General features: G+C 45.6%; 2 protein-coding genes across 4 annotated transcripts in view; one reads left to right on the top strand and one right to left on the bottom strand.

The window, feature by feature from the left end:
- Nucleotides 1–3,201: 3,201 nt before the first annotated feature.
- On the top strand, nucleotides 3,202–5,653 carry mcee (methylmalonyl CoA epimerase). Its single transcript, XM_007894294.2, has one exon. It carries the CDS (start codon nucleotides 3,202–3,204, stop codon nucleotides 3,736–3,738), a length of 537 nt encoding a protein of 178 aa, XP_007892485.2. The 3' UTR covers nucleotides 3,739–5,653.
- Nucleotides 5,654–9,019: 3,366 nt separating this feature from the next.
- The window catches only part of LOC103179048 (homeodomain-interacting protein kinase 1), a 70,796-nt gene continuing 52,474 nt past the window's right edge, over nucleotides 9,020–27,341 (bottom strand). For 2 of the 3 annotated variants that reach the window (XM_042342190.1, XM_042342191.1), the window contains 6 exons: nucleotides 25,817–25,956; nucleotides 23,321–23,494; nucleotides 19,321–19,563; nucleotides 17,067–17,314; nucleotides 15,956–16,089; nucleotides 9,020–14,908 (listed from right to left, as the gene is read on the bottom strand). In XM_042342190.1, coding sequence (XP_042198124.1) covers nucleotides 14,423–14,908; nucleotides 15,956–16,089; nucleotides 17,067–17,314; nucleotides 19,321–19,563; nucleotides 23,321–23,494; nucleotides 25,817–25,956 — 1,425 coding nt within the window. In that variant the 3' untranslated portion in view covers nucleotides 9,020–14,422. Of the gene's footprint in view, nucleotides 14,909–15,955; nucleotides 16,090–17,066; nucleotides 17,315–19,320; nucleotides 19,564–23,320; nucleotides 23,495–25,816; nucleotides 25,960–27,341 lie in introns of all 3 variants that reach the window. The other variant, XM_042342189.1, reaches the window with a different exon arrangement.

The following is a 27,341-nucleotide window of genomic DNA, read 5'->3' as shown; positions in this document are numbered from 1 at the left end:
GAGTTACAAAAGGAGGGGATGGAGAACCTAGAGGTCAGATGGTGGAGCGGGCTGGACAGGGGACGTGGAGCAAGTCACAGCTGCTGAGTGGAGGGAACGTAAAAAGGCTGATTTAGAAAGGCCACAAACTGTTTCACACACGGCCTCTTTCTGTGCTGACAACGTCCGTGTTTCCTGGACCGGCGGAGCTCTTGATCATAACTGAAGGAGTTGTGCGAATCTTTCTTACAGAGCGATACAGCGTTTATCTAATGTATCATCTGTTTATCCCTTCCCCCATCCACACACTCCCAGAACTGTTAAACTGTCGTTTTTATTATTAAACTGTTGTCTTTTCAATGTTAGAGCAGGAGATAGACACCAAACCCAAACGGTGTAACTGTACAGAGAGCTTTCTTTCCAAAAGGGGAATATGTCCCAATAGGTGACACCGAAGCAACCAGGCTTGTCAGGACTACATCACTATCTAGTGGCTAGAACTGAAAAGAACATCTTAAACCCATGCTCATCTAAATGTCCATTAATACAGGGTGACCAATAACTCGTGATATCTACCCTATTATCTAAAAAAAAATCATTATTTCTTTAAGACGTATAGGCATTTGGTCCACAAAATAAACAGTCAATTCACTTTACAGCATATTTTGTGAAGCGCTTTGAGACGTTTAGAAGACATGAAAAGCACTATATCAAATGCAAGGAGATTATTATTATTGTTTTTGTAGTAATGGTGTGACGTTTTGGTCACCCTATATAAATCGTGCAGGGCCTGTAACATCCAAATAGGCATGAAGGGATCGGCCGATTTAAGTGGATTTGTTGGCCAAGACTTCAGGGGAAACTCCTTTCTCATTTTTAAATAGAATCGCAACCTAAACAGGCAGACAGGACCTCAGTTTAGAGTCTTATGTAAAGTCTTTATATAGGAAACATAAATCAACGATTCAGTTTGTGGCTCCAGCTCTCTGTTTAGATTAGATTACGGCGGCTCTTTACATTGTTAAACTGATAATTTAAAAGGTTTTGTTGGGGAAAATCACCAGTGCAGTGCTAATGGGCCAAATGACCCACTTCATGTCTGTGCTGTAACGAACCTCAACTAAACAACAACAACAAAATTGCATTTGTATAGCGTCTTTCACGTCGGGAGAATGTCCCAAGGCGCTGGACAATCAGAGTTTCTGATCCGAGCTGGGGGTCGAGATCAGGGAGGGGGGTGGAGGGCAGTGGGGTGATCAAAAGCACAGTCGAAGAGGAGGGTCTTGAGATGGGTCTTGAAGGAGGCAAGACAGGATGCGAGCTGGGGGGACTGCAGGATGGAGTTCCAGAGGGTGGGGGCAGAGTGGCAGAAGGCGTGCACACCAATAATGGGGCGAGCGAGGTGGGGTCGAGAAGCAGGCTGGAGCCCACTGAGCAGAGGAAGTGAGCAGAATGGTAGAGGGTTAGGAGGTCACAAAGCGAGGCCATGGAGGATTTGAAGGTAGGAGCAGGATCTTGAACTGTATCCTGTGTGTGATGGGAAGTCAGTGGAGTCGGGCGGATGAGGGTGATAGGGTCACAGAGCCTGGTGCAGGAGAGGACACGGGCCGTAGAGTTCTGGATGATCTGCAGCCTATGGAGGGAGGAGTTGGAGAGGCCGACAAGCAATGAGTTTGCATAATCAAGCCTCAATGTTATGAATGCGTGTTTGAGGGTTTCGGCCGTCTGCGATGTGAGACAGTGGTGGAGTCGGGCGATATTGCGGAGGTGGGGGAAGGCAGAGCGGGTCATGGCACAGATGTGGGGTAGAAAGGATAGTTGAGGGTCCAGACTGGCTTAGTACGGTGGAGTGTGCAACCATGGAATGGTGATACTCTCAGCACCACAGGTGTGAAGGCGCTGACGGGAGCCAATCAGGAGAGCCTCGGTCTTGTTGACGTTCAACTGAAGAAAGTTAACTCTCATCCAGGACTTGATGTCCGACAGACATTGGTCCTGGAGTCGGGGGGGAGGCAGAGAGGTAGAGTTGGGTGTCATCCGCACACATGTGGAAGTTGACCTCATGTCTGCGGGTGATGTCACCAAAAGGGAGGATATAGAAATTGAACAGGAAGGGACCAAGGACAGAGCCCTGAGGATCACCACACAAGGTGGTGCGGGGGCTGGAGGGGAACCCGTTTGGGCAGATGAAGTGCGGGCGGTGTGAGAGGTACAATCTGAACCGGTCAAGGACAGAATTGTGAAGGTGGAGGTGAGAGAAGATGCAGTGGATGAGGACAGAGTGGTCGACAGTGTCGAAGACGGCAGAAAGGTCAAGAAGGACAAGGAGGCGGCACAGGGGCCCTGGTCACCGGCGGACGGGGCTCCTTCTGAACGATAAACAGCATCACTCATAGAGTCCGAGGAGGTCACACACTTTACAGTGGGGGGTTGGGGGCGGGGCTGTGGGTTGGGGGCGGGGCTGTGGGTTGGGGGTTGGGGCGGGGCTGTGGGTTAGGGGTGGGGGCGGGGCTCTGTTGGGGGTGGGTCTGGAGGGCGGGGCTGGGGGCGGGGCTGAGGGTTGGGGCGGGGCTGTGTTGGGAGCGGGGCTGAGGGCGGGGCTGTGGGTTAGGGGTGGGGGCGGGGCTGGGGCTGTGTTGGGGGCGGGGCTGTGGGCTGGGGGCGGGGCTGTATTGGGGGCGGGGCTGGGGGCGGGGCTGAGGGTTGGGGGCGGGCTGGGGTTGGGGGCGGGGCTGTGGGTTAGGGTAGGGGCGGGGCTGGGGTTGGGGGCGGGGCTGAGGGCGGGGCTGAGGGTTGGGGGCGGGGTTGTGTTGGGGCGGGGCTGAGGGCTGGGGGCGGGGCTGAGGGTTGGGGGCGGGGCTGGGGGCGGGGCTGGGGCGGGGCTGTGTTGGGGGCGGGGCTGGGGGCGGGCTGAGGGTTGGGGGCGGGCTGGGGTTGGGGGCGGGGCTGTGGGTTAGGGGTAGGGGCGGGGCTGGGGTTGGGGGCGGGGCTGAGGGTTGGAGGCGGGGCTGGGGCGGGGCTGGGGGCGGGGCTGTGTTGGGGGCGGGGCTGAGGGTAAGGGGTGGGGCTGTGTTGGGGGCGGGGCTTAGGGTTGTGGGTGGGGCTGTGTTGGGGGCGGGGCTTAGGGTTGTGGGCGGGGCTGTGTTGGGGGCGGGGCTGAGGGTTGGGGGCGGGGCTGGGGCGGGGCTGACAGGTTAACAGGTCAGTGGAGGAGAAGACAAGATGGCGGCGGTCGCGACAGTGGCGGCGCTCGGCCTCAGGCGGTGTCTCGGCCTCAGGCGGTGTCTCGGCCTCGGGCGGTGTCTCGGCCTCGGGCCGGCGCTGGGGGCCGGGGCTCGGCGGGCGCGGAGCGGGGGGCCGCCGGGGCGGTTGGAGCACGTGGCGGTCGCGGTGCGGGAGCTGGAGGCGGCGCGGGGGTTTTACCGGGAGGCGCTCGGGGCGGCGGTGGGCCCCGCGCTGCCGCTTCCCGCCCACGGGGTCACCGCCGCCTTCGTGGAGCTCGGCGGCTGCCGCCTGGAGCTGCTCGAGCCGCTCGGGCCCGACAGCCCCATCGCCGGTTTCCTCCGCAGGAACCCCGGCGGCGGCCTCCACCACATCTGTCTGGAGGTGAGTGACCTCTCCTCCGCCCTCCGCCAACTCCGCGCCCGCGGGGTCCGCACCCTCAGCCCCGACCCGCGCCCCGGGGCCCACGGCAGAGCCGTCATCTTCCTCCATCCCAAGGACTGTCACGGCGTCCTGGTGGAGCTCGAGCAGCTCTGAGCCGCCGCTGACCGCTCACACAGCCCAGGACCGACCGATGCTGATCGATAAGTACAACCGGGAGGTGGAGGGCGAGTCAACAGCTCGACCGGGACAACGGTTGGAAGGCAATAGCAACCAGAAGATCGATGGATAATCGACAAGACATCAGGAAATCGACTGGTTCTCAACAGTTGCACCAGAACAACCCTCGCTAATCAATACACCAGGGCAACCCTCGCTAATCAATACACCAGGGCAACCCTCGCTAATCAATAATACACCAGGACAACCCTCGCTAATCAATACACCAGGACAACCCTCGCTAATCAATAATACACCAGGACAACCCTCGCTAATCAATACACCAGGGCAACCCTCGCTAATCAATACACCAGGACAACCCTCGCTAATCAATACACCAGGCCAAGCCTCGCTAATCAATACACCAGGACAACCCTCGCTAATCAATAATACACCAGGACAACCCTCGCTAATCAATAATACACCAGGGCAACCCTCGCTAATCAATAATACACCAGGACAACCCTCGCTAATCAATAATACACCAGGACAACCCTCGCTAATCAATAATACACCAGGACAACCCTCGCTAATCAATAATACACCAGGACAACCCTCGCTAATCAATAATACACCAGGCCAAGCCTCGCTAATCAATAATACACCAGGACAAGCCTCGCTAATCAATAATACACCAGGACAACCCTCGCTAATCAATACACCAGGGCAACCCTCGCTAATCAATAATACACCAGGACAACCCTCGCTAATCAATACACCAGGACAACCCTCGCTAATCAATAATACACCAGGACAACCCTCGCTAATCAATAATACACCAGGACAACCCTCGCTAATCAATAATACACCAGGCCAACCCTCGCTAATCAATAATACACCAGGACAAGCCTCGCTAATCAATAATACACCAGGACAACCCTCGCTAATCAATACACCAGGCCAACCCTCGCTAATCAATAATACACCAGGACATCGCTGCCCGGCCTGGTGTCTGACACCTGCAGAAACCCATCACCTGCTTTCTAAGCCGAACTGGGAATTCCGTGGCTGCGCTGCCGCCTACACCTGGAAATAATAAAACCGGGACAACGGCTGATCTATAATGTAACCGGGACACTGACCGCAGGTCACCGTGTTACTCGCAAAGGATTTCCGACAAATCGATCACAAACCCCGAAGCTCCGAGTGTAGAATCGATAAACAACATCGCTGAACGAGAGCAATCGATCGCGTCCTCTCCCAAACCGGGAGACGACCATCAGAAAAAAACTGAAGTGGCTTTTCACGTGAAACCAACCAGTCGTGTAATTCCGCGGAGCCGAGACTCGCCTGGGAAAGAACCTCGGGACCGATTTGATTTCAGAAATGGATAGTGTTGGGTTTGCAGATGATTCCGGAGCAGCTCAAGTCCCTTCGCGCCTCCTCCAGGAGTCAGGTCGGGCGCGGAGGGTTTTAGTAAAAGGCAAAATACTGCAGATGCAGGAACTCTGGAATGAAGACTGAGATTGATGGGAACACTCAGCACGTCAGACAGCATCTGTGGAGAGATGTCATCGACCTGAAACATTAACCCACTATCCTCTCTCCATAGATGCTGGGTGTTCCCAGCGTCCTGGGTCTTTAGGAGTTTTAATAATCCAGCCTCAACATCCTCAACCAAAATAAGTGACTTTCAACCCGTGATCCCGGGAGGTGTAATACACGCCTGGAGCAGCGCAATGGCCATGTGGCTGTGTGTAGACTTTATTTAGCGTTATGAATTGGTGTGTAATCAGGATAAACTGGGAGTCATTTCAAGGCTTCTTTTGGTTTTCAACCCTTAATATGTAACCTCGAGCATCTGACATTTCCCCCTTTAGCGTTCTAAATAATAAATGAATTATACCTAAAATATAACTACTTAACTTTTTTGCTTGGTCTGAATGTAGAAGTTTTCGATCAATATTCTGGGTTCTTCTGACAGACGGCTGAGTGGGGCTTAGTCCCCCAGACCACGCGGCGAAGGTGACGAGAGAGCAAGTCAGTCGTCGGTTTGAACTTTTGCGATGGGCTGTGATGGTTACATTCCTCTTGTGCTTTTATATTGCTGAACGAGGTTGGACCTGCTCACCCTCATTAACCCAATTAGACCGAAATATTCCACAACGGAACGAGGATTGCCCCCGCGGACAAACCCCGCCCCCAAGAAAACTCTTCTCGGCCTCAAATTGTCAAAAGACATTGCAGACCTGAACCACATCATCACGACCATCCAAGCAGTCAGGTGACGGGATGGCCTCTCCATCAGGGCAAACCCAAGCTGAGCCTCGTGACCAAGTGCTCAAGTGAGCTCTGTATACCACTTCCTCTGTGTGAGGGCAGATCACACTGCTCAGATAGGAGGTACAGCAATACCCATCCCAGCTCACAGAGTTGGGAAGCAAAGCTTTCCCAGGAGTTCAGTTCTTCCCATAATGCCCCAATTATGGGTGAGATTCAGTCATGACTGTAGCTCACAAACTAATCTCAACAGGAGAATGTTTCTGGCAGGTGCGAGCTCAAGGAGTAACTGATAAGAATGGATATTACACTTGATATTAGTCAAAAGGTTTTCACAGCATTGTTTTTTTGAAAGCGCAAGGGCAGGCAGTAACAGATCATCCTCCCACCCCCTACCCTCTTAGGGTGGAGGGTAGCTGGGGTAGGGGGGTGCGGGGAGGATGACCAAAGGTGCAGTCAAGGAGGAAGATCTTGAAATAGGCCTCCCAGGCAGCAAGGGAGGGGCTGAGGTGAAGGTACTGTGGGATGGAGTTCCAGAGGGGGGGGTCGGGAGGAGAAACACTGGTGGCCCAAACTCCGATGGTGGAGAGGGCAGGACGGGGCCATGACCCAGTACTTACCAAATGGAGGGAGTGGATGGGTTGATTGGGCTTTAGTAGGTCACAGAGGTAGTGTGAGGGAAGACTGTGGAGGCCTTTAAAAGTAAGGATGAGGATCTTAAACTCAATCCCCTGGGGGATGGGGAGCCAGTGGAGTCAGGAAGGTCGGGAGTGATGGGCTCAGAGTAAATAGTGTATGCCATTGCTGAGCTCAGCGGAGGATTCCCAGGCTGGAGAGAGGCTGGGGGACTGTCCAGGAGTAAGAGGAGATGGGGAGGACGGTAAGAAAGCGAGAGGGAGAATTGGAGGCGAGGGAAGAGGAATAGGGAATGGCAGCTCACGTCAGGAGCGGCAGCCAAAACACACTTAGGGTTAGCACTTAGCAGTGCCAAAGTACATGCAGCTGAGACGCTGCCAATTTGCACTTACAATTTCTTCACCGGTCACGGCAGGTACTGTCCCTGCCAAAGAAACAAGGTCAACTCCAGAGCACTGAACAATTGAGACAAACCACCACATGTAGATTCTGAAGGGCAATTTCCTTTTTTTTTCCCTTTTATAAAATTTGAGAATTTTCTCTCCACCTTCCCTCTACTCATTCACTGGCACTACAGTCGTTTTGTTTGTGGTCTGCTGGGTGTCTGACCCACGCAGAAACCCTTTGCTTAACCCAAACTACTGAAAGTTTACATAAAAATGGATATTTCAGTTTGCTGTGGAGTACTCTCTCTCCCAAGAGCCACAACTGATGGTAAGTTTTTTTTGGGGGGTGGGGGCGCGGAGGGAAGAAAGAGACTGCTGGAGTCTTAAACCCCAGGCTGAGAATGACAAATCTGGAATAAGAAATTTAGAGCTGACAAAATATCTCCATTTGGTGGCAGCATTGCCCACACCCAATTTAGCAGCAAAGTTAACACTCCCAACACCACAGAAAATAGCAATTCCTACTAAACAGTGTTTGTGTGTATCATGAGCACTTACTTTCTCGCATCAGCGCCTCCACACCTCAGGCGCTGACAGCATCACCATACAAGGACGCACACTACACCTCACTAAGCCAGTGTGGGACCTTGGCATCCTGTTTGACCCTCAACTATTCTTTCTACCCCACATCCGTGCCATGACCCGCTCTGCCTTCCCCACCTCCGCAACATCATCTGGCACTGCCACTGTCTCACACCACAGGTCCCTGAGACCCTCATACACACACTCACAACATTCAGGCTCGACTATGCAAACTCCTTGCTTGTCGGCCTCCCAACATCTCCTCCTTAGGCTGCAGATCATCCAGAACTCTGCTGCCCGTGTCCTCTCCCACACTAGGCTCGGTGACCTATCACTCCCATCCTCGCCCAACTCCACTGTATTCCCATCGCACAGAGGATACAGTTCAAGATCCTTATCCTCACTTTCAAAGCCCTCTATCTCCTTGCTCCCCCTACCTCCCTATCAACCTGCTCTCTCTGCTCAGTAGGCTCCAGCCTGCTTCACGTCCCCCACCTCACCTGGTCCACCATTGGCGGGCAGGCATGTCTTCGGCCACTCCACCCTCACCCTCTGGAACTCCATCCCACAGTGCCTCCCCGATCCCCAGCTTGGGTCCGAAACACTGAATGTCCAGTGCCTTAGGACGTCCTCCTGATCTGAAAAGTGCTAAACATTAGAATATACAGCACTCTCTCTTGGTGTATGAGCCGAGACAAAACATGTTCCAGAGCCGTTCGAGCCTTGAAGGTACCACACTCACACACCAGGACCATTGGCTAATCCTCGGGGGAGCTTTACAGTGGAATCTATGCTCCAGCCCATTAAGTTCACAACCACCGAAAGTACCACTTAGTCATCATGTGTCTGAGTTATACTGAAATCCATTGAAAACAAGTTCTTTCAGTACTGCTTTTTATTCTGCTCAATGTCTCGTTTAAAATACCTTATTGGACTTTTAACCCCTCCTCCCCACCCCCCCAGGCAGCACAAAATTGTAATGAAAAAAATCATAGGAAAAATACTTGTCCAGAAATATCAAAGGTCCCAAGGGCTGTGTGTGGGGGGGGGGGGGGGGATATTTCAGTGGGGGAGCCGACACCAACAAACATAATAGGGCAAATGGCTTCCAGTGCCTTGGGATGTCCTCCCGATCTGAAAAGCACTAAACATTAGAATATACAGCACTCTATCTCGGTGTATGAGCCGAGACAATACATGTTCCAGAGCCGTTCGAGCCTTGATGGTACCACACTCACACTCGCACTCGCCCACCAGGACCATTGGCTAATCTTCGGGGGAGTGAGCATTCCAACATTCTATGGCCTGAAGAATAAAGGCAATATGTGATGTGGCTCTGATGGGATCTGTACATTGTTGCTGCGAATTCAAGCAATAAAGATGCAGACGTCAGATACACAAATGTAACCCATTTTATTGGTAATTCAATGCGTTTCTAACATACTGTATGTAGAAAATACTTCAATCAGAAGACAAGCTACTTTGGAAACCAAAGACAATATAACAGTGAATTACAAGATAAAACAGTTTCATCACAATGACCCCCCTTTCCCAGTTTAAAGTTAGTATTATGAACTTTTTTTTAAATAACTATAATCTCTTTTGTTAAATTTATTATTTTTTTACAATAACCTCTACAGTTTTACTGCCAGACTAGCATAGAAAGATCAATCGTTTCTATGAGCTGCCTACACATTACATGTGATAATCACATAGCTATATCAAAAAGTAAGAAACTGCAGTTCATACAAGAACTAGTGTAGCAAATAACATTATACAAACCAGTCAAATAATCTATTATAGCAATATCAATGATACAAGCACGTAGGCTACTAACATTGTGGCATTCGCTACAATCATTCTAGTAAAAAATACTAACGTTCACCCACATATGATTAGCATTGGTAAATGCAGAAACAGACAGCAAAATAAAGGAAACATGCTGCAGCCAACAGTAAATAAAGACACACCTATATGTAACCATATATAAGTCAACCCTAAATATATATAATATATATATATTTTAAAGAGACAGTCCTTTTGCAGCCTACACAGGGTGTTTAAAAAATATCTCATCAGTTTGCTCTACTGGATCAGTTCAACACCCATTCCCCACAGAAGCTTAAATCAAAGTCCTCTAATATATAAAAATACACAACAAATGGCTGCCAGAACTACTTTGGAAGTTACCTGTAATTAAGTTCGGTCTCGATTTCCTTCTGCCCTCTAGTGTCCTTTCACGCGAAAAAAAATCAATCTGCCTTTCTACTGAAGACAGCAGTGACGTGGTTCATTAGATGAGTTAGTCTCACGTCAACCCATGATGTTCAAACAAACCCAGTGCAGGCCTATCTCTTTAAATGGACATTATAGATGCTAAATGACTTACACAGGATACAGATAGCTTCCGTACAAAACAGACAAGTTTTTGTTACTAAATAGTACTAAAGGTGCGCGGACACTTTGCAGGTTCACCAACAGATCAAGTTTGACCTGCGTTTATATGGTCAGAAACCAGCATTATTCCTTGGGCAAATGTTTCCATAAATAAAAATTTTAAAAATGTCCAAAATTTGGCATTTCGCTCCTTTCCACAATAAAATCCCACAGAAAGTTCCCATCGAAGCCCTGTGCTAGAGATCAGATTATCCCTCCCCAAAACAGTTTACACAACCATCCAGAATCTGATATTAAAAAACTCCCTGGTTCATGGCTCTCACCTGGGCATCTAATTGAGCTGCCCATGAAACGGCAGGCACACAGCGTTTAGAGAGGGAAAAACAATGGGCATTACCCCCAATGGCAGAACACAGACGTGTACAGCCCTTTGGCCTCAGTTACTAACCTATCAACACGTGCCACCGGATTTTAAGCCATTTAATAATCTGGCATAAGGATGAACGTCAGCTCAAAATGGCCTTATATTGGGTGACCCTAAATAAGCACTTAAATGCACCAATAAAAAGCACGCAGCAGACCAAAACTATAATATGCCACATCACGCCAATAACTTGTAGTTTCAGAAAAGGCAAGAGTCAGCACTGAGCACATCAGAAATCCTACACGTTGCACAGATGACAGACTCCAGACAATCAAAGGCTCCAGCACCAAAAACAACCCACAGGGGCATGGAATTAGCTCCCATCAGTACATTTGTTCCATTATGATTGGGTGCCAAACTTGTATCTACACAGGACTAAGCTGGACCACATAACAGGGTCAAGGCAACACCTCCAGACACTCTTATACCTTCAACTTCAACAATATTCCTTGAAGTCAAGATTAAAGGTGGTTTGTTGGGGTTCAGAGCTCTGCACACCGTTACCTGCGAGAAGCCAAATGCCAAGGAGGATATCTCTCTCTCTCTCTCTCTCTCTCTCTCTTTCTCTCACACACTTTGTTCCCATTCCGAAAAGTTTCCTTTTGAAACAAATCATTCCAACATCAATTACCTTCAGTCCGCTTGATCAGAACAGGGCGTCAACAACTGGAAACCACACGACATTCCAACCTATGACATGTACATACCTATACGGTGCACAAGATAGAACACCTACTGTAAAGATTGTGCAGAAACAGTAACCTGACCATGTGATGCTGATTAAGTGGCACTTTAGAGCACTTAAAAAGTTGTTTTGTAAAAACAGGATTCTTGTCCAGTACATTTCCATGAACTAAATGATCATTTCTCACTAACTGATTAAAACTGCTCCAAAAAGTCTGCCCACTCCAACAGGTTACAGGATTAAAGGTTTGCTACAGAAACAACCCAACCACCACCGTTTCCTTCCCAGCATTGTCACTGAATCCTGCTACACCAGTGAACAATACACACTTTTCTCTGAGGGCCTTCTACTGAGCACACATCAAATCCTTTGTAACCAGTGCATGAAATGGGGGAGGTGGGGGGAGATACAGAAAGAGAACGACACTAATTAAATGACTTTATAAAAAAAACATTTTGAAGAGAAAGGAGAAGTGTGTGCTGGACGTTTTAAAGACATAGCACTGAGCAGCAGGTTGGATTACATAGCCTCCTGGAATGGCTTGCGGGTTACGACAGACTTTTTAAATGAATTTCCAAGTGTGGGTGGGAATTCTCAGGTTGGTGCGGATATTTTTAAGCCTGGTGATGGGTTTCCCCGTGTGTCAGACACCCGGCTGAAATGTTTTAAAAGAGAACTTTCAATTTTGTTGTGTGATTCCCCCTGATTTCATGCCCTGTGAGGGGAGGCAGAGTAAATGGGCTTTCTTTGGTGTGATGTACATGAGCTTTGCAGGCCATCTACAGAGTGGCCTGCGCGACACCCCAGCCAGGGGCCTCCCAGGGTTAACATAGAACTGCACCGGACGGTCACAAGGAACTGTAGCATCCATAAACTACTTTTAAAAAAAAGTAATAAAAAACACATCTAGGAATGCAAACACCTAAAGCTAATTGCACATAATTTTTCTTGTCCAAAACTCATTAAAAAAACAAAATACTGCACTACCCACACACAAAACACGGTTTGCTCAGCCACACTAAGCAACATAATAAAGGAACAAAGTTAATAAGACAGTACACAGATACATGCAGTTTCACATTCTAACTAGCTTCCTGCATTAAAAGGAGCGGATTATATGTGCCAACTTGGTAATGAAAATTAAAAGCTTCAGAGGAAAAAACAACACTGCTTCAATTTCACTTCCCTTTTTAACTAAAGGGAATTTCAATTAAAATACTCAACTGAATTTTAAAAAGACTAAAGATTAAAAATGATTTAAATTCAGTTTTGACAGCACAATACTCTTTTCCGGTGCTACTTTCCCCCATCACTGTTTTGTACTCTCCAAAAAGTCCTCCAAATACATTTATGCACGAGTCCAACAATTTGCTAACTGCAACAAGTGGGGATTTCTAAAGCACAGTGTAGGAGTATTAATTCAACATACTATGTAAAAATCTGTTAAGGCACTACTAGGGGAAATAACTCATCAAATAAACCCCCACAACATTCACACTTGTGCAAAAACTGAGTCAAAGAACTACTTCCATTCAGAACACATAGGTGCGGGCTTCTGCAACCACTTTAACAATCGCTTTGTTTTGTCAGTGCTGCAACGTTTTTAAAAAGTTCCAAAATGCATTTAATGACACTGCGTGTACATTCCAACACGTTCCAACCTAATTCTTCTGCAAGCTGAGCTGTGTATGTAAAAAAATCCCCTTTCAGGCTGTCAAGGAATTAAAACAAGACTACTAAAATACAGAATTCAAGTATCATAATTGACATTTCATCAACAAGATTGTTGCAGCTAAATCTGTTGAAAGCTCGGAATTACACACCTTTCCTGCTCCTGCTGTGATGGTGCAGAAGTCTTATTACTCATTACAATAAACCAACCAGGCTCTTATGTACAGAGGGTATTGCTCCAGTAATCACCACTGTTTTTTACCCAAACATGGGACAGTGCCACACCTGCTGGTGATTGAAGGCCTTTCAGCAGCCTGTGTGGCACACTACACTCCAGGCAGGACTCAGGCTGGGTTCTGAACACTTCCAGACGCTACTAAGGACACAATTTCATGACAGTTCCTCACTTTTAGGAAGTAGCATTATCAGGAACTGAACAGTGCTCCAAGAGCAGTGATATGCAACACGCCAGCAATCCAGGAGCAGATACGCTTCAGTACATATGCACTCAAGAGCCCACACATGGTGAGAATGCGGTTCTCCTCCACATGAAGGGAATAAATCATGGATCACGTCAAGTGATAACTTAGCACATCTCACAGCTCAGCAGTCACTAACCTCTATGAACGCTCTTTCCCTCCCTCCCCACCCATCAAAATCAGACGTTTCCCAATTCACCCATTGGCTGCACATCCATAAGCAATCACATGATTGCATGCTCCTGATCAACCACCATGAAGATATTGGCAGGTGAAGTTCACAAAGCAAACTGGTTCAAAACATTCACTGAAATAATGATTGAATCTACAGCTTTAAATAAGTTACTAATCCCGCACAGGGGGTAGTTTCAGCAGTATACGGCCATTGGCTGAAAGGTTTAATCCCGACAAAAGCAGCCTTAGCTTTCCAATTCCTGCTTTCGCACGTAATTGCATCCTCTACCGCTTGCACAAACCAATACTGGAAGAAAATTCTGCATTAGTATGCTTTCAAGTTATGACAATATCCTAAAATTGAGACAATTTCGGTTTTGCCTATTTCATAGACAATTGAGTATTGGTTGGAAATTTGGAACCTCTTCTCAAATGCCCAATAGTACCACGAATCAGCAATGTGCCTGAAGGTGTTCATTAGTGAGTTAACACACATCAGGGTTAATCCAGGCTTCAAAGTGCTAGCCAAGCAAACCAGGACATCCATTACTCACCACTGTCACTATGTAATAGAGCTATAAAATGTATTCTATGAACTTCCCACGCTATAGTATTAACACTTTCAGCAGCATAAACCCATTTAAAGTTAACAGATTTATCAGTGTGTTCAGGCGAGAGGCTGGTAAAGAAAAGCAACAATACGTTTAAAACAAACATTAATTTGTCCTTTAAAAATAAACTCCCAAACCATTTTAAAATACATTTAAAATCATGATCTATATCCATCATCCATGGGGAAAAGAAAATGACAGGTTAAAAACACTCGTCTCCTGCACTGCAGATTGCTGAACACGCCTGACCAGCCACCACAGGAGAATTTCGGTCAAATGGAATGAAGTGCACTCCTCCTTCATACAGAATTGGTCTAGATCCCATACAGTAGCACAGCACATTGTGAGTGAGAGATCTACAGGTAAGAATACGGATTTATTTTAGGGCTGAGTGGGTAACCAGTGTAAAGAGCAGGGGCTCTGGAGGCATTAATGTACGACTGGGTGGCAAACTGATGCTGGTACTGGCTAGGAGCCACACTGGAGGCTGGCAGCAGACTGGGCCCCATGCTGACTGGCACCTGGTGGAGCAGGCTGGTTGGGTGAGCTGCATACGTGGCCTGTTGCAGGGCGTGCCGGGAGGAGCCTTGTGGGTTCAGGAGGTGGGCCATGGAGCTGGTGGTCGCCAAGGCAGCTGGGGCGTAGGTATACATATGAGGCTGTCCTGAAAGGTGCGTGGCAGCCGACACTGCAGTCAGGTGAGGGTGAACACCCGGGTGCGAAGGGCTGTTATGTTGGAAAGTGTAAGGAGCCTGAGCCAGGGTGGGTGTCACGTAGGCTTGTTGCCTGCGGGGAGCAGGATTCACACTTCGTTCTTGAGATATGGATCCAGATTGTTGGGCCTAAAAGAAACCCCAAAAAGTTAGCAATTAGCTCCATTTAAAGGTTTAAAAACAACAAGTCCAAGTTCCAAAATCCAAAGACAAGCTTATAAACTTGAGATAATTTAAAGGTTCTGCTGGAACTGTTTGAATACAGGTTTTTGTAACAAAATAATTATAATGGCTACTGTTTACTGGATGTATAAAACTCCAACACATCATTCAGCATGAACTGCAGGCAACACACACAGACAGGCTGCACAACTTCTGTGAAGCAGTCTTGCCAATTGAACTGAAGTAAAATCACTTTCCTTTCATCAATAAAAAAAGGTTTTAGCAAATGGTGCTCTGGTGTCTCCGTCTCCCCAGCAAAACTGTGCAATATTATTACAGCAATAGAAGACTGTGGGACACTGTCGTGCATAAACTGGCTGCCGCATTTGCCCAAAAAATAAAGTCACTCCACATTACAGTATATCCTGTGAAGCGCTTTGAGACGACATGATATGGCACGATATCGAACGCAAGGATTATTATAATAGGAAATTAACTCAAAGGGTGGGGATTGAGTTTTAGAGCGAATGTGACTGAAGAGGTTCCAATTCTTTTATTGAAACAACTTCATTAGCCATCATGCTGTCTCACAAACCATCATATTGGGACATGTTCCTGTTCCATCTTCTAAACCTTGTGAATCTGAAGATTGTGGGTTCACATTGGGACTTGAGCTCACAGTCTAGGCTGACATCCCAGGGCAGGACTAAGGAAGTGCTATGTAAGGTCAGTGTTACAGATGAGACAATAATAATAATAATAATCCTTGCATTTGATATAGCGCTTTTCACGTCGGGAGGACGTCCCAAAGCGCTTCACAGAACACACTGTAAAGTGAATTGACTGTATATTTGTGGGCAAACGCGGCAGCCAATTGCGCACAGCAATGTCCCACAAACAGTCGTGGATTGAAAATGACCAATAAGGACCAGTTTGCTTCTGGAGGATTTGGAAGATCTCCAAAGAAAAGTTATATTTTCTACACATCCTGGTTAAAACAAGACTGTCACACACCTGACTGAGGTTCAGGGGCTGCAGAGTGCTGATGGCGGAGCGCTGCTGCCGGTACATGGTTGGCATGGTGGTGTTTGAGGAATGCCCATTCATAGCCAAGCCCGTTTTAGCCTTGTAAACGTTTGAGAGAAAGCCTGTGGGTGAAACAAGAGAATAGTTGACAGACTTTTACAGGTTAAGCCATCCTATAGTACCCCTCACCCCTCAATGACGCTCATTCTCAGCATCACTTTTCTGATTACCCAGCAACTCTCAATACTCTAGGGACCTCTCATCTCCATTCAAGCAGCAGGCAGATCTGACAAGAGGGGACAGAGGAGAGATACTGACAGCAATAGCCACCTCTCCTCCTCCCTTGTAACTCCATACAAGGGGTCCCCGTGCTGCAGGAGGGAAGATGGAAAATGTGCATTAAAGCAAATCAGATTGTGTGACCATCAGATTCAACCTCCTTTCCCCACCCACATGAAAATGAAACGAGAACGTGGGTGTGCCCGCTGAAGTACACCACAACCGATTGTCATAGAGCCTTCAGGTGGAGAAGGACATGTATGGTCCAGTTTGGCATTTATATATATATTTTATAAAAATGTGAAAAAGTATAAATTCCTAGATTGAGGGTTACATTATACATAACCAAATAAATCTTTTTCCATCTTAGACTAAATTTGAGAACAAAGATGAAGCAATAGAACTACAATTCTGAATGCCAGGATAAACTAATGCACATTTTACCAGGTTCAGTTGGTGGTACTATTTCCTCAAAGTCAGAAGGTTGAAGATTCAAACTCCATGTCAGGACTTTGAGCTCCCAGTAATAGGCTAAAATTCCAATGCACTGCTGGGACACAGCAATGCATTTTAGAGAATGCATGTTAACCCGAGGTCCATCTGCCTGTTCGGGTGGACTTTAAAGATTTCATGGTGCTGTACAAAAACAGAGAGTTTCTCAACAACTCCCCAGAGAAAATGTTTCATTCACTTCATGGTTGTTTGTGGGGTCTTCCTGTGCACAAATTGGCTGCTTTGTCTGTCTACAAATTGTCACTGCACTTTACAGAAAACTAATGTGAAGAGTTTTGAGACATTGATGTGAAAGCGCAAAGATTACCTGACAAACTGTTGTTTTCTACAATGCTATCGTTGACTTGAGTCTTCAGAGGGGGTACAATGATAGTCCGAGAACTTGCACTATGACCAGTATCCAAAACATTTTTGCAAACATCTAGGAGGCTGCTGCTACCGTGAACTGCTCCGAACCGCTCGGAGTAAGGACTACTGCTACTGGACGAGTCAGACTCTAGTGAATCGTGGACTGTGACGTAACTGATAACATTGGATCGTGGTTTCGCACCGGAGCTGAGGGAGAGAAACAGTTACTTTGTGCAGATCACGTTTCACCAAGAAGGTTAATATTGTCTGATTCTCCAAACTTCTTTTATCTAAACTGAGAGAACTGTTCCAGAATCCAACGTATTAATGCCCTCAGTCCTGCTCTATTACCACAGTCGGTCCCTGATGCTGGTTGTCAGCAAGTTACACCAATGCACAAACAGCTTCCAGAGCAGAATTTGAGCGCTCGCTGGCACAGTCGTGTTTACTTGAAAAGAAAGCAAGAAAAATCACTTACTTTTCAGAATTTTTAAGAAACATTTCCTATAGCTGCCAGACTACTATCTTACAATGTATTTACTGCTTAAACCTAAACTAATTACTGCTTAAACCTAAACTAACTAATTAAAACAGCTCTCCTTACAGAGCCATTACAACTGCAGAATTAGCCCAACATCATTTATTTTGGGTGCATTCTCTGTTAATTTTGCGTACTTTACAACCTCATTATGCGTCCTATCATTTATAACCAGAATGCGTTTGCTTTTAGTTTTTTATATTTTTAAACTTAACTTTTTTTAAAAAAAACAAAGTGGAATCCTGTAGCTCAGTGGTTAGAGCACTCGCTTTGCAAGCGAGAGACCTGAGTTCAATTCCAGGCAGAGGGCGAAACCTTGGGCAAGTTTCCTTACTCCACACAGAACCTAATAATAATCCCTCCAAAACAAAACAATAATAAATTGGTCATTTTCAATCTACGACTGTTTGTGGGACATTGCTGTGCGCAATTGGCTGCCGCGTTCGCCCACAAATATACAGTCAATTCACTTTACAGTGTGTTCTGTGAAGCGCTTTGGGACGTCCTCCCGACGTGAAAAGCGCTATATCAAATGCAAGGATAATTATTATAAAATCTGGATTAAGAAAAGAAATTTGGATTGTCAGATCCAATCATTTCACAGTTCTGCTCCATCAATAACAATTCTTTAAAAAACTACTACTAATAATTTGGTCACTCAACTATTTGTGGGACACTGCTGTGCGCAATTGACTGCCACATAATATAGTCAATTCACTTTACAGTATATTCTGCGAAGTGCTTTGAGACGCCTCCAAGACGTGATAAGACAAATGCAAGGATTATTTATTACAGAACGTAATGAATGTCCTTTTTTTAATGTAATTTGCGGTGCCTCCATGTCACTCTTTACACTGAATAATGTCCAGAGTTTCAGGCACGGGTACAAAACATTCCATTGTTGTTCTGAAATTCAGCCAAAGTTCCTCTCCCTAGAATCCTCGATGGAGATGTTAGTTTAAAGGACAGGATCAAGCCAGACTCCAATACCCTGCAGGGTCAAATTACCTGAAAGCTCATGAATGAGCAATGGACACTTGAGAAAGTTTTGAGATGATCAACGAAAAAGTCAAAAACAGTTTGTCTGAGGGGGCGCGGAAGGGGTGACAAAAATAAAAACAAGTCAGTAAGAAAAAAATCATTGTTTTCATTAAAAAGGCTTTGTATTTAGAACCAGATTTTGTAGGTGAAGATAACACAGAAAGTGTCTGAAAAATTACCACAGAAAAAACAGGCTGTAGCAGCCAAGTGTTCATAGAGATTTTGCTCTTTCATCCTTAGACATTGTGAAGCAGAATTCACCAAGCACCACATTGTTTTGGGGTCAGTCAGGTATCTGACACATGTGGAAACCCAATGTCACGCTTAAGAGTATCCATACCAAGTTCCTCCTATACATGGAAATTCCAGAAATGTTTGTGGGATGGATTGCGCACTCTCTCCATGAAGGGACGTATCCTGCTTAATCAATTCTGGTAAGTTTATCCGACTGATACTTTGTGGGACAGTATTCCTGCCACGAGGATCCCTGAATCCAGATCCAAAACACAAATCCCAAAAGATGAGCTCTTTCCCAGCCCAGGGTGCTCACACATTGTGCTACATTTGAAGAAATGTAACTTGTTAAAATAGCACAATTCTACACTGGGTAAGGATTCTAACCAGATCCACCTACCTCCCAAGCCTGTACTTATTGTCTTCCTCTTCATCAGTGTCACTGCGGATGGTGATGACACTGACAGCCGGACTGGGTGTGTCAGGAATCACAATGGGTTGCCGCTGGTTATCGTGTGTTGTGCTGGTGTATGGGGACGATACACTGGCAGGGCTGTTCTGAACCACCATGTACGTCTGGGAGGGAGTGATGTCCAACACAGAGAGATTCCTGGCAGAAGATGAGGTCACTGCTGGTTTATACCTAGAGCGGTCGGTGGGGAAAAAACCTTGAGGTTGACACTTTGCTGACAATTCTGAACATTAGCTAAGGCTAATTTAACACACAAACTGTTGGCGATGCTCAGTTGTACATTCAACATTTGAAAGGAAGATAGTTACATGCGTTAACCTTTTAAAATTACAGCAGAAAGATTAGGCCTGAAATATGAAGATTCTTACTCTGTACTTGTAACTGATCTTATCATCCAGTTTCTTCTAAAAGCTTGTGATACAAAACTGTAATTCGTGCACAGATTTATTTTCATAAAGCTGCACTGAACACCCACTTAAAGGTTAAACAAAGGTTGAAAGGTTGTGGTTGAACAAATGCTTACACACGTGTTCATCCACAAAATACAGTCACTGCACTTTACAGTTTAGCCCATGAAGCACTCTGAGACATCCTCCTGGCGTGAGAGGCACTATACCAAATGAAGAGTTATTATTGATAGAATTATTAAGATACCAGTTATTTCATAGAGCTTCTATCTGCTTTTGAAAATAGGCGCAAGTGTAAAGGGTCTGTCCAGTGACCTTTACTGCCCTCTATACAGAAAGCCACACATGGAGATGGTGATTCACTCTCGCGTCCTGTACCGTATCTCCTTCAGTAATACACTTGAAAATCCATTATTTAGTCCCTAAATTACCAGAGGTCCAGGTGAAGGAAGCCTCTATCTTATGCAAAGTAGACCTACCCACTGCTAGGTCCATGACAGCATCTTGCAGTTTCTTACAGAGTCCAGCTCTCTGGGTTCAATTACCATCTATTCCAGCCGCTGATTACTCTTGGTTACATCTGTCCTAAGCTGGTCTTTAACTTTAAACAAGTGCCTTCTCGTCCTGTTGCCTTAACATATCTGAAATGATTCCAGATTTACTCTATCCAGTTAAATATCTTGGATACCAATTTTATTTGAAGCCAGAGCTCAGTGTCGATCATTAAAGCTGATACCTATAATGCTGGGGCTCAGTTTTAATACTCTTCTCAGATTTGTGTCTAGGGCCTGGAAGGGCCCTTACTTAATGTTACAGCAACCAGAGCCCCAGATTTTACCTGTTGTAAATAGGAGAACATTTTGTCGTAAACAAATTTTGTCGGGCAGTATAGGTCACTGGACAGAACTGTGGACAATTCTGAAACTCACTTTGAATTTGGAAGCCGTTTTTCCAGTTCTTAAAAGAACCAGCTTCACAATTACAAAATAATTTTTCACAGCTCTGCACCATCTTAAATTTTAAGACAAAGTGACAAGCTAAGATCTCTAAGGACGTTTGGCTCAGAACGGTATGTACAGCTCAGGGCAGCCAACAAATCCCAGTTGCAAGAGCTCGTACTCATAAACCCAAAATCAAAAGGAAAAGCTTCCAGAGAACAGCACCTCTAGCCTGAATTTCCTCTTCAGCTTTTTATCAGTGCGGCAGAGACCTTCAGAGCAGGTTATTAAGAGCCAGCAACAATGCTTGCGAGACACAACTGCTTAATCCAACAACAGCAACTTGCACTTACACAGTGCCCTTCAAGTGTCTCAGAGCGTTTAGCTCTGGTCCAGGTCCTCATATGTGAGGGGCTTTGGCAAAAAAATACACACTATTGGTTGTAAGGACAATTTGGCCTCTTTTCAGCACAAGCAGAGCTCTCTATCCCTCCCATAGCAGTTTCTTCCTTTTCGACTAAAAATCCACCTGGTTTATCCTGGAACCTTTTCCATGCAATTCTTGCACATCATAAAGCAAAAAAAAGTTTGCAGAACTTGGAACTGATTGCCATCAATTACTAAACTATGACTTGCACTTATATAAGTTACATTTGTATAACACCTTTCACATCTGGAGGACATCTCAAAGCATTGACTGGCTGGGACCCCAAGCTGGGGGTAACGCAGTGGAAACTGAACTACGGTGAGAAATTGGGGGGGGGGGGGAGGTGGAGAGAGGAGGGAAGTGACCAAAGGTACAATCAGGGTTAAGTTTCTGAAAGGATTTTTGAAAGCAGAGGGAGGAAGTGAGGCAGAGTTATTTTGAGAGAGTTCCAGAGGAGCATAGCAAAGTAGCTGAAAGCTCAGCTACCAATTGTAAAGGGATTTGTAGCAAACCTCAGCGGAGGGAGTGGGCAGCAGTGGTGCTGCAGGAGGTAGCAGAAGCCAATGGACTCGGGTGAGGATGGGCCATGAGCTTCCACAGTCTAGAGTGGGAGATGATGTGGGCTGCAGAATTCTGAATAAGCTGGAGCTTGTGAGGGGTGAGATGGGAAGGATGGTGAGGGTAGACTTCAAGAAATGAGGTGACAAAAACACAAATGAGAATTTTGGCTGCGCTGGGGATGGGTTAGGGACAGAGGAGGCCATGTTTCAGCAATGGAGAAAAGCAGACTTGTTTAGGTATAAGAAGAGCTGAGAGTAGAACAACATGACAAGACTTCACATTGACTTCATAAGCAATGAAGGAGAGCCAGAGTCAGAAGAGGAGACACTGTGGCAGCCAAGCAGGGTGGCTTCAGGTTTGTTGACACTCAGTTGGAGACTTGCCATCCGGCAAGTTAGGCTCACAGTGGTCCTCGGGTCAAAGGTGGTGGCAGAGACATATATATGAAAGTTGACGTCCACGTCTGTGGATGATATCATCAAGGGAGAGCGGTAGATGAGGAAAAGGAGGACCAAGGATAAAGCCCTGAGGAACACTGGAAGTGCCCATGCAGGGCACAGAAAGAGATGTTTTATGTGAAGACAGAAAATGTTGGGGCTGGTAAGAATGGAACTATGGAGGAAAGACAATGATGAAGGTGGGGCGGGGAAGGTCAAGGAACTACAGGGAGACTTAACAACAACAACTTGAACTTATATAGCGCCGAGCAGGGGGAGGGGGGGAGGTGGCCGTAAGCACAGTTGAAGAGGAAGGTTTTCAGGCAGGACTTGAAAAAGGAGAGAGGGGACAAGGTGGAGGGATTGAGGGAGAGACAGAGAGACTTAATCAGACAGAGAATATTATCAGTGGCTTTGACCAGTGTATATTATGTACCTATGCAAGTTTCATCAGAACTATTTCCATCTTGTTTGGAAACTTATCTCTATTATCATAAGGAACCACCTTTTGTATGTTAGAATTTGCAGTTCACTGAAGATCTGGCATTCCCAGTGTCACTGGCTTCTCAGGTTTCTTATAACTCCTGTCAGTCTCAGGAGAATTACAGCACACAGAATATGGAGATCCAGTTTACCTTGCCTTCAATTTTATGTTTAAAATGTTTTTAAATCGGTTGAAACATTCACAAATTAGTACTGTGCTGAGAAATAATTAAAAATAATCAGTTTGAAATTCATCACGGGAAGTACCTGAATTCAGTGATTTATATTTATTTAAAATACCTTCATTGGGTCAGACTTCGAATAAATTGAGAGATCCCTCGAGTATGAAACACGAATGACCTGGGTGTGCGGAGGCAGAAGCCCATTCCCCATTACCGTTCTCAAACCAGACGCCCTGAAGCCAGGTCACAACTTCCAGCTTGTAGTCTGTCTGTCAGGATCCCAGTTTACTCCAGCTTCAATGAAGCCAAAATCCTACCAACCAGCCACAAACACAAGATTGAATGCGCTACCGGGTTGAGGATATCAGCATCAAGAATGGAGTTGGGAGTGAAAGTGTATGGGATTGGGGCTGAAGGTTCCTCCTGCACACCTGCATAATTTATAATTGAATTTAGGCCATAAGTTATCCCCAGTTTAAGGTGATTGGCTTACCTTGCTGTGTGCTGCTGCCGGCTCCTCTTGGAGGATGTGGTGGTGGAGCTTTGCTGTGGGCGGACCACGTGGGCAACGCCAACATTCAGGGGCTGTGCAGCTGCTAAAGTCACATGACTAGCCAACAAAGATGGCTGCTGCACGATGGCATTATATTGGCCTGTATGTGCGTTTCTAAGAGGGAAGAAAACTGATCTTAGTGAAAATAGTCAGCAAACACACCGTTAAACCGGTGTTTTTCAAAGTTCTTTACAGAGCTTCTACGAACAGCAAGCACAGATGCTTGCACAGTATTATATTAATAGTCTGGCTTGACAGGGAGCATTCTCACTTGAGTCAGAAGGTCGTGAATTCAAGCCCCACAGTGGGGCTTGAGCTCATAGTCCAGGTCGACAATCCAGTGCTGGAGAAGCACTGTATTGTTCTTTGAATGAGATGTTAAAGCTGGGGTCCTGTCGGTTCAGAAGTCATCAAAGATCCCAAGGCTCAATTTGAAAAGAGAAGGGAGTTTCTCCCTCTTGGCTAACATCCACCAGACAAAGGTTGGTCATTCATTTCATGGCTATTTGTGGGACATTGCTGTGTGCATATTCGCTGTTGTATTTGAACTATAATAGTCACTATACTTTGCAGTAAATCCGGTGAAGCGCTTCAAGACATACTCCTCATGTGAAAAGCGCTGGACTAAACACAATGATTATTATTCCACATTTTCATAGCCTTTTGTGTAAAAAAATAACATTCAAATATAATGGATTTTGGACAGTCTTGGTTGTTAAAACACACCACCGAGCTCCAGAAGAATCCAAAGGAAGGCCAGATTGCTTACGCTGTAAAATACAAACTTAATTACACTGAAAGGAGAAGCACTCTGGACAACAAATGGCAAATGAAATGGAGCAGGAGATTTCAGCTTTACTTCACGCCTTGTCAAGCACACACACTAAACAAAATATACACCTCACTCCTATCCATAGCCCCAATTACCAGAGATGAAATGGGGAAAAAACAAAAAGGACATTCAATTGTATTTGCTTAATAAGAAGTGTCTGGAGGACTGAGGAGGGAGGGCTGCTATACGATGAAGCCAAGATGCAATAAAGAAAAAAAATCTCCCATGAGGGATATTACATTTCTAGACTTTTAATAATTTAAAGTATCGTTTCGAAAACCTAATTTGCACAAAGAGCATCATTTACTTGATGTTAATAGTTAGAACATCACTGAAATAGCCTCTAATTAAATCTCACTACTCTGATTCCCCTGAACAAGGCCAGGCATCTTGTCCAGAAGTCAAAAACCTGATGAGGCTGTCTGGAGGGCGCCTTGGCCAGCAGTGAGGAATGGTTACTAGCCTAACTTGCTGAGGCTGCTCATAACTAGTGTTACTCATCGGCCTTGCTTACATAAATTTGTTATACCTCACGTGGTGCTCATATTAACCATAAGAAGAAAGTCATAAGGTTTATTAACACCTTCAATGCTTTTACCACCAATGATTGGATACAGTGAGCAGGATCTGAGTGGCAGGGGACAGCAACACATATAGAGTTTGTATCAAACGCGAAGCTACCCACTCAGTCCTCAAGATGCCATCTCACGTGAAAATGACCAAACCAGAATAATATCTTGAATATTCCTCTTTATCTACTAGATCGTACACGGGTATGTACTTGTAACCAAAAATGAAAACTGCCAGCTGCAATAGCTCAATTCGATGGATTTGTCACAAATATGCAGTGAGTTTTTCAGATCTGACCTAAAACCATTCACAACAGTCGGGAAAATATTGTAAATTCCCAGCTCTTGACATTTAAAGGTAATGTGGTTCAGTCAGGTTACAGTAAACAAGGCAATAAAAAGCAATAAATCCTTCTAAAGTTGCTCAGCTAGTGGGTAGCCTGGAGCCTCTCTCCATACACTGTTATTTTAAGAACTTCACAAATCCTCCTACCCCGGTGAAAACAACCCAAACCATACTGCAATGCAATAATGTCCTCCTACTCAAACTGCACCAGAGCTGGCTCCCAGTACGAAATTGCTATCTGCTTGATAGAAACATATGAAGCTAAAGTAATACGAGGATTCAGTCTTTGCACAGCTTTTGCCAAAAATACACTTTATATTTACTGCAGCTTTCATGTCACCGTAAACTAGGAGGTTTTGTTTTGCAACAGAAGTGAGTTGGATTAGCAAGAGTTATTCCCACAGTGCAATAAACTTGAACCATGATTCTGTATTGGACCAATGTGACAGAGTCACACTGTTTCCCTCTTCTGCATCCTTTATTTTATCATATTTTGTGCCTAAACAACTAACTGCAACACCAAGGCCAAAGCCCTTCAGTGAAGTCACAACAATTCCTGAAGCACCAACCACGTTATCAAGTAAAATACTACACAGTCCCTAAATAGTTAATAAAACTGCGATAGACACCCTTTGCCAAAGGAAACGAATTGCTGAGTTACGATGGGTCTCCTTTGTCAGGATACTTGCCTCCATTCTGCAAGTTGCTGAGTGCTAGTCATTGTTTCTGGTATCACAGTGGCGTGCTGGACTGGGTTATGGACAGCCACTCCAGGCAACTGCTGCCAAGCTGACGGCAAAAGGATTTGCTGGGTTCCTCCAGGCCACGCCTGCTGCAAACAGAGAGAGATTGTCAAGATTGACACACCTCAGGGCACCGTCCCCCCCCCTCAAGAGAACACAAAGCGTCAAAGCTGAAGACCCCACACAGCTGGCAAGAGAAGCACAATGGTAAAACAAAGATCTGCCATGTTAGAGTCACACAACACCTCCCTCCAAAGCCAATACCTGCACAGGACAAGGCATTACAGTTTAATGAGAGAAAGAGAAAGTGAGTATTCCAATGCCTTTGCAGCTCTGAAGCAGAAACATACATTTGGATATTCTGTGCGATGAGCCATTCTGCAGGAATGCAAACACACAGACACAGCGATCTCTTCTAAGCAGGTTCATGCCAAGCAGCAAAGGGGGGAAACGGGATAGGGAACATTCTAACCAACCTGCGATCTGAGAAAGCAAAATGCATGTGGTCACTGGAAGCGACTGCAGAAATTGCATGATCCGTAAGAAAAAAAGGGAGACATGCTAGCACAGTTTTAATTCAAGACTACAAAAAGGTAAGTAGCATATCTTTGATTCAGCTACAATATTTTAGCGTTAAATGCTGGAATTATCTAGGCACTGTTTTTGCCATCAGGATCAATAACAAGTCAGTTTTTTTCTGTCTGATGTTTTGAATACTTTTATTTGTAGAGTACTAGGAAGCAATCTCGGAAGTGTTAATTACTCTGCTGAATGGTTTGAAGGAACCGAATAAAAGAAATGAAAGGATCAAATTGCTAAAGAACCCCAAGTTGATGAGCATAATAGGATTCAGATTCTCAGAGTCTGCAACTCCTCGCATATTATTTTCTCTTTTCTCCCCATGTCACAGCTTAACAGTTACAAGTTTTTTCTTCAAAAAAATGAAGATAAGTCACAAAGATTTGCACACAATCTTTGGGGTTACTATATAAAAGGAGATATTGATGGAGACACCTTTCAGTACAATCCTCCCAAGAAGGGTAAGTAGGCTGTCAGTCACATATGGGCCTAGTAAATTTATGATTCTGTTTAAAGATTACCGAGCTTCAGCCATATTGAAGGTGTCAGACATCAGCTCTATAACTTATATGGACTGATGTAAAAAGCCAGCTATCAAGCCAGAAAATATAGATATCTATCCATTCAAGAAAGAACTAAGGGACCTGTAGATAAAACAGGATAATCTGGTTGCTCGATTTGGAATGCAACTTGCAGGAATTTTTAATGGGATTCTTTAACTAGAGTCTAAAGTGGGATTGTGTTTAACTGGAAATATGTCACTCCAAACTGCAGGAATTCTCCATATCCGAGCAGTGTGCCTCCACGTACTGGTGTGATCTAGGCCAGTTACTAGAAGGAATCCCCATTTGAGACTTGGGAGTCATTCAGGAATCCCAAGAGAAGGATGCAA

Source organism: Callorhinchus milii, unplaced genomic scaffold, assembly GCF_018977255.1.
Source record: "Callorhinchus milii isolate IMCB2004 unplaced genomic scaffold, IMCB_Cmil_1.0 Scaffold19, whole genome shotgun sequence".
Lineage (NCBI taxonomy): Eukaryota > Metazoa > Chordata > Chondrichthyes > Chimaeriformes > Callorhinchidae > Callorhinchus > Callorhinchus milii.
This window is presented reverse-complemented; position numbering and strand designations above follow the sequence as displayed.